The sequence below is a fragment of the Notothenia rossii genome, assembly GCF_949606895.1.
Source record: "Notothenia rossii genome assembly, chromosome: 7".
Classification (NCBI taxonomy): domain Eukaryota; kingdom Metazoa; phylum Chordata; class Actinopteri; order Perciformes; family Nototheniidae; genus Notothenia; species Notothenia rossii.
Window position 1 is genome coordinate 18,940,391 of NC_136905.1, and position 14,234 is coordinate 18,954,624.

Consider the following 14,234-nt stretch of genomic DNA (forward strand, 5'->3'; position numbering starts at 1 on the left):
CAAATCTGCAATCTATGTTCAGTGGATAGATTTCCCTGTGTGGTGCAGCCAAAACGTACAGAATGCTAAAGCTGTCTTTCATATCAAATGAGGGTTTACATTTATATATATATTGAAATGTAGTAGTCATTCATTGCCATCAAATTTGGGCGTATACAGATGGACAAGTGCAACAGATGGATGGTGAGAACATCTCATTTTGACTAGATTGATTTCAAATGACCCCTAGGGATTCCTTTTGCTAAACTGTAAATGTTCTAGTGCAATAAACAAGGATTAAGGATGGAAAACAAGAAAAACGACTTGAATATCTTATTAAGAATATGTATATGTGAATGGTGAGCATCAAAAAGGGATTTAACGAAACAGAAGTGCTTTGTACCAGAGGTGTATGCGTATGTTTTGAGTGTACGCGTTAATACCTGTACGTTGGGACTGATCCCATTCTCCATGAGTATCTGGCAGACCTCAGCATTGCCTCCAAGAGCTGCCCAATGCAACGCAGCGTGACCATCCACGTCTACCAGGTCCACACTTGCAGAACCTTTTTTCATAAATAAATAATAATGTATACTTAAAACACTGTGGTACTGAAACGGATATTATATAGTTATCAGGACGCTTGCACCAACTGTGCACCAATTACAAGACTAACCTTTGATGAGTGTGAGAATGACATCTCTGTGTCCCATCTCACAAGCCCGAAACAGCGGCGCGTGTTTCATTACATCCAAAGAGTCGACCATCGCTCCCCGCTCCAGCAGCAGCTTCACTGTGCTCACATGGCCTGACAGGGAGGCCGCATGCAGTGCTGTTGGAACACACACAAATACACACACACATTTAAAAAAACCAAGATGGAGGTCCCTGAATCTAGCTGGACAATAAACCGCCTAAGGAACACTTCTCCTTTCTATTGGTTAATGATAATCTATGGTTGTGGCTAAGGCCTGGTCAATGGCGGGTTAAACAGGCAGAGACATTTAATGATGCACTTAAGCCTCTTGGTCCCCCCCCTCCTCAGCCTCTGTCCAGTCCCCAGACAACACCGACTAAAGTCAAGTGCATGGAAGTGTTCGGGGCACCAGTCAGCTCCACTGCCCTTCACACCGTCTCATTAGGATGACTCAACCGTTGCATGTTCTGCATGCATAAACAATGAACGCCTGGTTGAGCAGAGGGGGTTATTGCCATGGAGATTTTACGTCTAAACAGCCCTGGGAGTCAGTGCATGGCAGTAAGTCGTGTGTGCATATGTGAATGTTTTGTGCGTGTGCGTGTGCGTGTGCGTGTGCGTGTGTGTGTGTGTGTGTGTGTGTGTCAGAGGACAGTGCTGGCAGAGAAGGGAGTCTATTCAGCGGGCTCACACTAATTTTGCTGACAGTATCACTTCCCTCTCTCCCTCAGTCTCTCTTGCACCTTTGGGGGAATCCCCTGTGACATCATCACCCCTAGCCTAAAACAAGCAGAAAGCCATGCTCTGAAAAAACAATATTAGGGATGCACATATTGAGTTTTCTAAGCGGATACAGACAGCCAAAAAGGACCTGCTTCTCATGGCCTATTACGGATAGAGAAATCATAACTTTATTTAAATAGTGGTCCAAGCGGGGTTGACGACACGCAATCCAAAATAAAAATACATTTTAATCTGAAGTCAACAATGGGTTTTTGATTTACAAAGAAACACCACGTAAAAAACTCTAAAACCGACTCCTAAAATAACAAAATGACCAATAATTATTAATTATATCGTCATACTTCTCGTCACAAAAGTGATTGAGCCTGTCCATAAGAAATCTGCTTAACTTTTTAAACCCTGTGATTCATGTCTGATATTGCTTTGAGATTCTTCCAGGAAACATAACACACAAATATGCATTGTCAACAATTTATCGGCCTGGTATATTGTATGTTGGATATCTTTAATAAAAGTGTGTGTGCTTGTGTACAGAATAATCAACAGAGCTTGTTTGTTGCAAAGCCAAAAAAGAGAGCAAGAGGGGCAACGTTGTGGGTGTTGGTCACATTTGTTAGGAGCATCAGTTGCCCCCCCTGTTTCTCAGGAGCTCACCGGTGCCTCCGTACTTGTCGGCCATGTTGATGTCAATGTGAGGGGTGAGGGCCAGCATGGTGCGGATGACATCATCACTGCCCTTCCCAGCGGCCCACATAAAAGCCGTCCTCCCCTCCAGGTCGGGTTCATCCTTGACAGACGGGTGGGACAGAAACACACCCACTGTCTCCTACAGGCGCACAGAGACGGGCAGTTTTGGGATTTTAAAAGAGATGCTGAAGATACATAATGAGACGGCTTTATTCCATTATCAACGATATTACATTTTGGATAAAGATGCACGATGCTGACTCAGCAGGATTCCCAGTTCTGCGTGTTCATTGAATGAGACTCACAGCATTGTTGCTCTGAGCCCCATAGTGCAGAGGTGTTGCTCCTTGGCTGTCTGAGGGAATAGTGCCTGAAGTGTTTCTCTCCAGCAGCAGGTGGACTATTTTGGCATGGCCTGAAAAACATGTTTACATTAGTGGGATGTGAGGGGGACTGATAGTGAAAAAGGATCTACAGTTAGGAGTTAGGACAACTGCTTGGTTATACAAAGGCCCCTTGTAATTTCAGTTGACTTTCACAGAACTGGTAACAGAAAAGCAAGAAACTCAACGAAAGTCAACAAAAGTCAACTGTCACTTACACTCCTACCTACCACTCTATTTGACTATTCTAATCATCCTGGTTATACATTCTAACATGTGCTAATTAGCACAAAAACAATGCTCATGGGAATGTCACCTGGCACAAGATTTAAAATGTCAGCCATTATCACAGTCAGTATGATTCATCTTCTTGTGACCATAAATGTCTGTACACAATTTCATAGTAATTCATCAAAGAGTTTAAGACTCAATATTTATTTGTTTTAAAGTGCCACAGTTCCCTACAGAGGTCCAAGCTAAGCCTAAGCCTAAAAGTCGTAACTGGCCCCTTACCTTATGTCACTTTGCAAAAGCAGCCCCTACAGTAAAGCGAGTATGGTATCCTTGCCCTAGAGACACAATGCTAGCATGGATTAAAACAAAAAACATTATCTAAATGTGCAGCTAATAATAAATGTTGCCATTTTGGCTTCAATTCATTTGTGGGGGAAATCCATATTGTTGGTTGTGTATCAGTCATTCAGGCCGCAGCAGGTCACATACAGGAAGTGTGTTCACTCACCGAGCAGAGCTGCCCAGTGCAGCGGGGTTCTGAAGAGGTTATCATAAGCTGTCACATTACAACCCCCGTAAGACGTCAGCACCTCCACCACTGCCTCGTTACCGTCAGCAACCGCGAAGTGCAGGGGGGTCCGCCCCTCATAGTCCTGCCAGTTCAGCAGGGACTCAGTGGGAGCTGCCTCCTTCTCAGGCACACACACACACAAACACACAGAAAAAGACAAACACAGTAAAGAAGCTTTGTTGTTTAAAAAGTGGAGATGAAATGTGATTATGACCGATTCATGTGAGTGTGTATATGTATGAATGTGTATGTGTGTGTGTGTACAGTAGTGTGTACCAGTATGCAGCGGACAGTCTGTGTAGCGCTCTGCTCCTGACTGTGCGCTGCCCAGTGCAGAGGAATCTTGCCCTCGCTGTCCGGGATGCCAATGTTGGAGTCGTGCTTGATCAGGAGGCGAACGTGTTCTGGTCGGTTATAAAAAGCCGACCAGTGGAGAGCCGTTTGCTGCAGAGACAAAGAGAGGGAAAATTAGATAAAAAGTGCCCAAGAAGATGAATGGAGTTTAAAACAGAGGAGGCCGTTAAAAAACCAGGTTTGAGGTTTCCATTCACTTTAAAAGAAATTACTCCACTCTGACAGGAATTATGAGGGCTACGTGCTTCACAAAGCTCTTATTGAAGATCCGGCAGTGAGCTGAGATTGTAATTCAGATAGTGCTGCCATGACGGCTACTGAGCTATTCTGAGATTTACCGAAACCACTGTCATCTGACACGATGATGCATATTGGATTATTACAAAACCAACTACTGATGTCAGATACAAATCAGCCCAAACGGACAAAGGGCCGTGTGTTTGTGTGTTTGTGGTTTTATCAGCAGAACACAGGACAAAGCCACAGATTGTTATGTCGTCCACTGCTGTGTGAGTGTGCCTCTGTGTGTTTGTGTGTGTGTGACATTAAATTCCTGCTGCTTCTATGAAAGATCTTCAGTCTGTCAGTTATGTCTTTGCAGGTTATTGGACGCCCAGACTGGCTGGTTTCTGACTGAGGGCAAACTGAGGAAACCGTCATCCAACAACTTAGAGTGTATATCTTCACTGTATTACCTTGTTCTTGTCTTGGGTGTCAACCTCTCCAGGTCCGATGTGTTTAAGCAGCAGGGCGAGGGCCTTTTGGGAGGGGTGTCGGGTGGCAAGGTGGAGTGGGGTCATCTCCTCTAAATCTTTCTGCAGCCAGTTAGCTCGCCTGGACAAAAGCAGCTTCAGGAAGCGCAAATTCCCCTGCGACACACGAGCAAAATATTCTCAGAAATCCCCAATTCTCCTCAATATTAGTGAATCACCATCATCCTCGTCCTCCTTACTTTTGGTCTCTCACCACTCCTGTCAGGTGATGTATTGTCGCTGGACGGCACGGTGTGAGATACGATGCTGCCGTGCCGTGTGCACGTGTGAGTGTGATTTGTATATTTGAACATATCGCCACAGTCTGACAGATCTATCTAGTGTGTGAGCATGCATCTAGACTATGTGTGTGTGTTTGTGTGTGTGTGTGTGTGTGTGTGTGTGTGTGTGTGTGTGTGTGTGTGTGTGTGTATGTGTGTGTGTGTGTGTGTGTGTGTGTGTATGTGTGTGTGTGTGTGTGTGTGTGTGTGTGTGTGTGTTCCCGTCCTCCCTATTCTCAGTCCAATTAGATCGGTAATCCCTGGCCTCTCTTCCTGTCTCAGCCACTTATTGATCAGATGTCAAAGAGACAGGGCTTCCCATCGCTAGCATCCCACACCCACCCACCCACCCACACCCACACCCACACCCACACACACACACACACACACACACACACACACACACACACACACACACACGCACACACACACACACACACACACACACACACACACACACACACACACACACACACACACTCCATCTATGAGACAGACCCCAATTACCTCCCCTCTTTCTTCAATGATATGATGTTCCTGAATCTGTACACTCCCATAAAAGGAGGCACAGATAAATAAATGAGTTATAAAGAGTTATTATTAGCACCACATACCTCGAGAGACAACCCGCCACCCTGTTTAATTATTATTTTCTCCTCTGACTGTTCCTCAGTCTAGACTGAAGTGAATATAACATGAATCTCTCCTTGTTTGATATAGAAGGGTGGGCAAAACATTTTGAAACGGCCCTTTCTCCATTCAAAATAATAATATTTCAAAGACTGTGTGTGAATTACATTTGAGTGTTTGTGTGGCAGGATTATAAATCAGTTGATATACTCCCCCATAAACTCTTAAACTACAACTTCAGCCACTAGGGGGCACTGGCTTCCCACTGGACTCTCACAGTTTAAGAGATCCCACTTAGTCTTCATATTCATTTTGAATAAAAAAAAAAATCAATCCATATATTAATTGTTTTGACTTAACTTTGACAATGTTATGCTATAAAATAGGCTGATGTGAAGCAGCTCCAGTGTACGTCGTGTCTTTGTGGATGTTCAGACCTTCTGAGCGGCTAGGTGCAGAGCGGCACGCTGGCTTTGATCGGTCTTGTTGACCGAGGCTCCGGCCTTCAGCAGAATCTCTGCACAGTCCAGGCGGTCGGCCAGGACACAGTACATCAGGGGGGTCCGGCCAAACTGGTCCTCTCTGTCCCGCAGTGACGGCTCTGCTGCGCACACACACACACACACACACACACACACACACACACACACACACACACACACACACACACACACACACACACACACACACACACACACACACACACACACACACACACACACACACACACACACACACACACACACACACACACACACACACACACACACACACACAGCACAGGTTGAGTCAGCAGGTAAGCGTTAATAGAGACCAAGATTTAAGGGAATATGCAATTAATTAAAAAAGTACAATTAAGTGGCTTGTGATGGAAAATGTTATAAATTGTTTATAAAGGGAATTCCTTTTATTTAAATTGCAGCCTTTTACTACTTGCATTTAATAGGAAATCCGCTTCCACATTTTAAAATGTACTTGGAACAGCTGGAAGCTGTTTGGTTGTGAAGACGAAGAGAATATGCGATGATCATCTTTTGAGGCTGTTAATATATTTGTTCAGACATTTCTAAGACTTCGGAAGATTGCATAACAATATTGCTATATGTCCGGATAATGTCAGCACTTTTGCAGAAGAGTGGACAATTTAGCAGATGGACCACGGTTCAATCTACCATGCTGCACCTGCTCTGATTTCTCTGTGCAAAACCCCAAACTCCTAGCAGCTGCTGCAGCTGTCCCTGCTCTCTGACCCTCTACAGATGGGGCAAATGCAAAGAAATGGTCCTTATAGGAATAAGAAAAGTAATACTTTACTTCTTATAAAAGTGAGTCTTGATGTGACACGCTGTATGTAGTGTAATATGTTTAAAGCCATTTATCTACCTGTGATGAGTTTGAGGAGGGCGCTCCTATCTCCATTGACAGCGGCGGCATGGACCTGCGAGCTGAGAGCCACGGGTCCTGGGCAGGACGTCGCCTGCAAAGAAAACATATAAAAGGTCACAACTTGAACTGCAACAACATACACTCGCTGTTAAAAACAGTGCCATTATGCTGAGGCTAGAATGCTTCCTTACCATTCTTTTAGCTGCAAACACATCCCACAAAAAACTCACACAACTCTCACACAAGCAACATTTACATGTTTGCTTAATTGCTTAATTGTGTTTGTTTTAAGATAGAGGTGTAAAGGTATTTAGATCCTCTAAAACCATGTCAACAACAATAAAGCAGATACTTTCTGATGTTTTATTACAGTAAGTGTGGGTGTGTGTGCACGTTGTGTGCGCCCATGAGCATATGTGTGTGTCCGCTCCTGCTGAGGGGGCTAAATCTCTTCCTGGCCCCACTTAACCAGAGCCCAGTGAAAGCAGGGTAATCTGCAGACAGGAAGCAGCTGGGGAGGGGGAGACCCTGTGTGAGCATGTAAGAGGGGGGTCTCTCTTCATGTCTTATTCATGTCTCATTAATACTGCAGCATGCCTGGCTGTGTGTGTGTGCATGCTGTTGTGTGTGTGTGGGTTTAGAGATGTGGGACAAGCCCTGCGGGGCACAACACAGAAATCAATTATTGCCCCTAAACACATAAACGCTGGAGGCACAAACTCATGCCACAATCTGCGCTTTCTCCAAGACATTTTCATTATCGGCCACACAAATAGACATGTTTCCCTAATATCAGCTTTAAACAAGACAACAAGTATTGATAAAGTGTAGGCAGGCTGATTACTTTGGTCACAGTTTTAAAAACGTGCAACTGTCAAAAGAAATCTTCCCCCTCTCCTCCTCCTCCTCCGCCGTCATCTCATAAAGCTTGCTCCTGTAGACACTGCGTGCAGCATGGCAATTACCCATCATGCTCACTGCTTTCTCACGCTCTGCCAAGTAGTGTCGGAGACTGAATACAGGTTAGTTAACACATTTACTGTAAAGTAGCGGGTAAAGGAGGATGGTAGGTGCGGCACATAAAGGGGTGTGCGAGCATCGGTGTGTGTTTATGTGTGTGTGTTTGGCACATGTGCCACGTCATGGGAAGTTATTTTCCGTGAGAGAGAGTTTTTACAGGGGCTTTACCAAAATCAACCACAAACATCTCTAAACATCTCTAATTTAGAATGATTGCTCAGTCAGTAATGCACACACACACACACGCACGCACACACACACACACACACACACACACACACACACACACACACACACACACACACACACACACACACACACACACACACACACACACACACACACACACACACACACACACACACACACACACACACACACACACACACACACACACACACACAGCTAATACTAATATCTAACACATGCAGAAATAGCAGACATGACATGGCCGCATTACACAAAGAGTAATTTCATGATACTGTTATTAATATCCTCTTACACGGATGACTTATATTCAGTATATTTTTTTCATGACAAGAGCGTATTTCAAACTTTTTCAGTTATTTTGTGACTTGTTTTGATATTTGTCTGCATTTTTGAGTCACAAGAAATAGAAATTGATCTACGAATAATCTTAGATTTAAAAAAAAAATCATAATTTTGACAAACACTGACTTAAGGGACGCGAGTCGATACTTGGATCTATGTGAGGGACATTCAGTCGCATAGAGCAGGCAATTAGAGTTTCATGAGGACCTGAGTGTTTTGGAAACACCTACAGTGCATCCAAATGTATCCAAAAAGGCTTTTGCAATGCTGTGTCTGAAGTCAAACAAAGGAGGGTGTAAAAACAACACCAGGTCCTGTTGAGAGGGTTGGAGTGGTCTCATTTAGCCATTCATACATGTTCCTCAGGGAGCACTCTGCTTGTTAATATGAAGACAATAACTCAGAGTAAACTATTGATCACAGGCTGAGGTCCAGACCCAGTGATTGTGCATCTGTATAAGTATTGATTAATGCTGATGCTGACATTATTTAGTCTTTATTCATATTCGGCCTCATATAACCACAGTAAGTTTAACAAAGAACCCAGAAACACCCACCAAACCTTTCAGCAACACTACAGGAGAGCTGTAATACACATCGCTGCCTCCACCAGACACGTATTATAACTAACAATTTAAGCTTTGGAAACAAACAGGCAAGGCAAAGAAACCGGAGAGTTCAAGTGTGTGTGTGTGTGTGTGTGTGTGTGTGGGTCTATTTCTTTTTGCTTTAGCTGCCTGTCTGTCACTGTGAAGTTGTCTGCTTTTGATAGAGGACATAGCTAAGGCATGCTGTGTTAGCAGTGGGGAACAGAGCCTGTGGCCTTTATTTCAATTCCACACACACACACACACACACACACACACACACACACACACACACACACACACACACACACACACACACACACACACACACACACACACACACACACACACACACACACACACACACACAATATGTTTGCACCATAGGTTTGTACGTTTATACGGTTATAACGGAGTGTGTAAAGGCTCTCAGTCGACATGGGGCTATTATGGGTGCACCTACCACCTACATGTCTCTGTGTGAAAATGTGTGAGTGTGTGTGTGAGTGTGGGTGTATCTCTCAGATAGAGGCTGCAGGGATCAGTTCCTGGTTTGACTGACAGTTAAAGAGGTGGGAGGAAGGATAATATCAGCCCACAGGGATGCCCACTCTGAAAGACATATTTCTAGGGGACTTCCTGGTTCCCAAAGGACCAATGAGCTAGCTCCCTTAGCTGGGGGCCGGGCCCTGGGGCACAGCGAGGCCAATCAGCAGGGGGCGAGAAGGCTGAGTGACACATAGATCTGCTAATTTACATCATTACCACAATGCATCCTGACAAATGAGCCCCCAGGGTGTGAGCCAATCACCTGGGAGAGTAATGCAATTAGGCGGGACCACAGCTGTCAATCTCACAGCCACGGGGGTCAGGTAGTGACGCTTGTGGCTAAAACACCCCTGCCTGCTGCCTGTCGTTCAGCAGACACACACACACACACACACACACACACACACGTACAGATGGGATGACACATCTGGTATATGAAGTGTAGGATGTGTGTGTGACTTTCTGATTATATCATTCACACACATCTTCCCTCACAGCAGAAACCCACCAGTTGAAATTGCACCTCAGCCATTAAAAAAGGAATACAAAAACATTCTAATTTCCATTTATAACACTTGTTGTAGCTTATTATTTTACTTTGTTATTACGTCAGCTCTATATTTTGACATCAAATTCTTATGTTTAAGCTTCATATTTGCTTTAACCTGGGTGATTCACTTTTTTTTTTAAATACATATTTAATTATCCAAGATATTCATTGCCAACAACAGCTCCTCCACTGTTATTCTGTATGCGTATAATAATAATAAATAACTTGAAACGTCTCTATCTTTCTCCTGAGGGCGGAGGTTAGGAGGAAGCGAGAAAAGAAGGCGGTGTGTGTGACTGCTTAAGGGACAGAGAGGGTGTTGTGTCCTTCGAGGACTTACACCTGAGCGCAAGTGTGTGCAGATCCCAATACATCTGGGTGTGTGTTTACATTCGCCCATGTGTTTGTCCTACTGGGGCTCTGGGTTGTTTATGCTCTGAGACAGAGCTCTGTGTGAGAACTATGACAACAAAAGGGGGAGAGGGCGGAACCATAGGGGAGTTAAAACTGGTGCAGAATAGCCCTGCATTTGACTGGCATGTGAGAGAGTGAGCGCTGCTGGTAATGAGGCTTATCTTAGTCTCATTAGGTCTAGTGATATCATACCGGAGCACTCCACTGAGTCGATAGGGTTCGGCCCAGCATGTCGTTAATGTTTGTGGTGTGTGTGTGTGTGTGTGTGTGTGTGTGTGTGTGTGTGTGTGTGTGTGTGTGTGTGTGTGTGTGTGTGTGTGTGTGTGTGTGTGTGTGTGTGTGTGTGTGTGTGTGTGTGTGTGTGTGTGTGTGTGTGTGTGTGTGTAGGCTGATCGATGCTGCTGTGACTGACAGAATGATAGGTGGTCCTGCAAAATAATCAAAGGCACTAATAACAGCAAAACACTTTCACGTGCCTCTTCGTAGCTTTGGTATTAGAATAAGAGAGATTTCATTAAAAACCAAACCAAAAACAAATGCACAACTACTGCAAAAGTGAGCTGATACAGTCCCTGTCACACTATCTGTCTCTGTGTGTGTGTGTGTGTGTGTGTGTGTGTGTGTGTGTGTGTGTGTGTGTGTGTGTGTGTGTGTGTGTGTGTGTGTGTGTGTGGGGTTCAGGCACGGCTTGAGCCACTAAGAGTTAGGGGAGCTGTGTGTTTTGTGTCATCCCATTATATCACTAATGAGCCGCCCTCAGGAGGGGGGGAGAGAAAGCAAGGCGGACAGAAAAAGACAGAAGAAGAAAATGAGTGAGAAGAGGAGGGGAGAGAACGAGAAGGGGGAAGGGAGACAGGGAGCAGCTTGGGGACTTTTTCCTCTTCTCCCCTCCATATCCTTTCCCAGCACCTCTGAGTCTAATTGGACTAAAACTGTGATCTAATTAAATGTCCAATTAAAGTGCAGAGAGCAATGTGCCCACCGGCGAATCAGAGTACAGGGACATAATCAGCTGGAAAAACAAACAAAAAATCAATGGAAGCAATACGAAATGGAAAAAGATGGAGAAAACAGAAAAGGGATGAAAAGGCAAAATAGGAAAAGATGGACAAATCAAATTAGACTTCAAGCAGAGTGATATGAGGTTGTGCTGAACTGGTGTGATATCACTGTCTTCAGACAAGGTTCCCTCCAAAGTACAAATGTAAGGTTACGAGCCTAAATATTTACTCATGTGTAGATTGCAGCTGAGTAAAAGACATAATACACACTAGTCAAAACTTAAATGTACTCTGTAACATGTGATTAAAAGAAAAATATTCCCATGCTATGATCTTGTTTTGGTTAGTCTACAAATAACAATTCAATGCATAAAGAAATCATAAGACAAGCGCCAGCTGCTGTTTTTGGCTTCTCAAATTAAAAGATAGCCTGGATTTGTTTGTTAAATGTCACTGTGAATAAAACACCTTTTTGTTGTTTTTTCAGACGATGCAGTCAATTTAAAAAGACCCATTTGGCTCTGGTGTACAAGGCATCGGTCATATATTTTGGTAAAGACTGATCAATTCCTTGAAAAACCCAAATTACATTAGTCATTGTTAAAAATTACGAATTTGTAGCATTCCAGTTTATTTATTACATCAGAGTTCAACTTGTTATGGATGTGGATTCAAATATATCGTACTTCTTATTTCCAAAAATAGAGGGAGAAATGATGCACTTCAAAATCAGAATAAAGACATGCATATTTACTAGACAAGCAAACTACCAGACTCATATTCACCAATTCACTTTGACTACATTTGAGTCCAATATTAATCAATGAATATTAGTAAGGCAAGGCAAGTTTATTTATATAGCAACTTTCAACACAAGGCAATTCAAAGTGCTTTACAAAAAATGAAAGACATTAAGAAAATGGCATTTAAAAACAGTCATTAAAAAGCAAAGATAATAAAATAAACAATACAAAAATAAAAACATGGATAAAAGTTACAGTGCAGTTTAAGATGTGAATAGTGCAATTAAAAGCAGCGACAAAAAGAAAAGTCTTCAGCCTGGATTTAAAAGCAGTCAGAGTTGCAGCGGACGGACCTGCAGGTTTCTGGGAGTTTGTTCCAGATATTTGGAGCATAATAACTGAACGCTGCTTCTCCATGTTTAGTTCTGACTCTTAGTAACATGAATAATGGGGATGTTGTTTTTTTTCTAGTTTAAGAAAAGCTTAAGATTTATGAAATTCTTGATAATTGCACCAAAAGTAATTGATTCAGTTTGAATTCACATTGACAGACAGTAGAGTACTAAATCAAGTATAGTCAATTCAACCAGTTTTGTTACATGCCTAAGCACATATTGTGATATATTATAATATAGTTTCTGTATATCGTGATGCTTATTTGGTACTTATTTCCCAGCATTACTAATACAAAAATGACTTTCTGCAGCTCTTTTTTACTCGATCACTGACAGGAAGAGAGAGAGAAATCTTGCTCTGTCTCCATCTGTGAGTTGCTCACACACTGTGAACCCCCTATGGACAGCTTTAGCCCATAAAATATTAATGCTGGGATTCAATTCAACATTCCACCTTAATCTCCTTAACAATTAGACCTTCAGCACACACAATTAGGTTTGTTATAAGTAGTCTGAGGGGTATTGACTCTAGAGAAAGAATTACAAAACTGTAGTACAGTGGAGGGACCGAGGTAACTGACAGATACACCAAAAAATAAGAAAAAACTATTTTGGTAAATAGAACACTTCATTAAATATGGGTAGATGCTTTGAGTGTGTTGGATTCTTACCATAGCTGCTGTAAGGGGGGGCACTTCAGCAGATGTTTCTCAGTTCAGTGCATCCTTGGTGGGTGTGGTTGCACATCCAGGTCCCCTACCTGCCCTGATCCTGGCTCCTGCTGGGCCATAGAAAGAGGATCACTCACATACTGAGACAAGCCCACCTGTTCACACAAATAACTGCCAGCACACTGAACTGATTACAGACACAGGGAGGATGCCTCAGTGACATTATTTGTGACAACAGTTTTCAAATCTTATCTGATGAGGTGCAATAATCTTTTGTGGACAACAGTGTCTTTGGTATTGAGTTGTGGAATCTGTGTTTGATTTAGCAGCAGTTATACAAATATTATTTAACGTTTTTTACTTTACTTTCGTGTATTTGCATTACCTCTAACAGCACTCCAGACATAAAGCTGGCTTTTTATTGTGCTTTATCTCTCATTCCTTACTGAATGCCTACATTTTCTTAGCTATCTATCTATCCATCCATCCATCCATCCATCCATCCATCCATCTAAAGGTTTTCTAACTAAGTGTTGTGTAACAACCATTTTTAATCAACAACTAAAACCATAGACAGCATATTAAAGCTTAAAAACGTATTGCTAGCTGGTGGAAAATAGGTCGCATTGAGTTTTACAAAAAGTTAGGCATAATGATGCAATCCCCCTTACTCAAGAGAAATCAGTTATTCATAAGCGTAGGCTGCTAAAGAAGCACAAATGCGTGACAGTGAATAAAATGAGTATAATCTTAAAGGTATTTTATTGTAATGACAAGTCCTTTACACTCCTCTTTCGTCGGTGTTATATTTACCGTTAAAGTTCCTTTACTCTCAGATGAAGATCTTGAGAAAGTTTTCTTCATAAGGAGTCCCGTTGAATCGCCGCTGACAAAACACTACAAGTCCCGTTACTGTTGTCAAGCATAAAACTGCCATGATTGAAGTTTTCTCCAACATCCGACTCAGCCGTTTGGCTATTCAGAAAACTACACCACCCACAAAGCCAAGCAAATACCAGGAAGTGTCACTCACGTTTCCTTGGTCACAGTGAGA

General features: G+C 42.9%; 1 protein-coding gene across 4 annotated transcripts in view; it reads right to left on the reverse strand.

Moving 5' to 3' along the window:
- The window catches only part of invs (inversin), a 22,549-nt gene extending 8,318 nt beyond the window's left edge, over window positions 1-14,231 (reverse strand). The window contains exons 1-12 of one of the 4 annotated variants that reach the window (XM_079694323.1): window positions 14,214-14,231; window positions 13,994-14,066; window positions 13,181-13,287; window positions 6,696-6,789; window positions 5,750-5,916; window positions 4,345-4,518; window positions 3,572-3,739; window positions 3,233-3,413; window positions 2,413-2,522; window positions 2,075-2,246; window positions 656-811; window positions 423-544 (exon numbers count right to left, since the gene is read on the reverse strand). In XM_079694323.1, coding sequence (XP_079550449.1) covers window positions 423-544; window positions 656-811; window positions 2,075-2,246; window positions 2,413-2,522; window positions 3,233-3,413; window positions 3,572-3,739; window positions 4,345-4,518; window positions 5,750-5,916; window positions 6,696-6,789; window positions 13,181-13,183 — 1,347 coding nt within the window. In that variant the 5' untranslated portion in view covers window positions 13,184-13,287; window positions 13,994-14,066; window positions 14,214-14,231. Of the gene's footprint in view, window positions 1-422; window positions 545-655; window positions 812-2,074; window positions 2,247-2,412; window positions 2,523-3,232; window positions 3,414-3,571; window positions 3,740-4,344; window positions 4,519-4,601; window positions 4,958-5,672; window positions 5,917-6,695; window positions 6,790-13,180; window positions 13,291-13,993; window positions 14,067-14,213 lie in introns of those variants that run through there. The other 3 variants (XM_079694324.1, XM_079694326.1, XM_079694325.1) reach the window with 3 other exon arrangements.
- Between the last annotated feature and the right edge of the window lie 3 nt (window positions 14,232-14,234).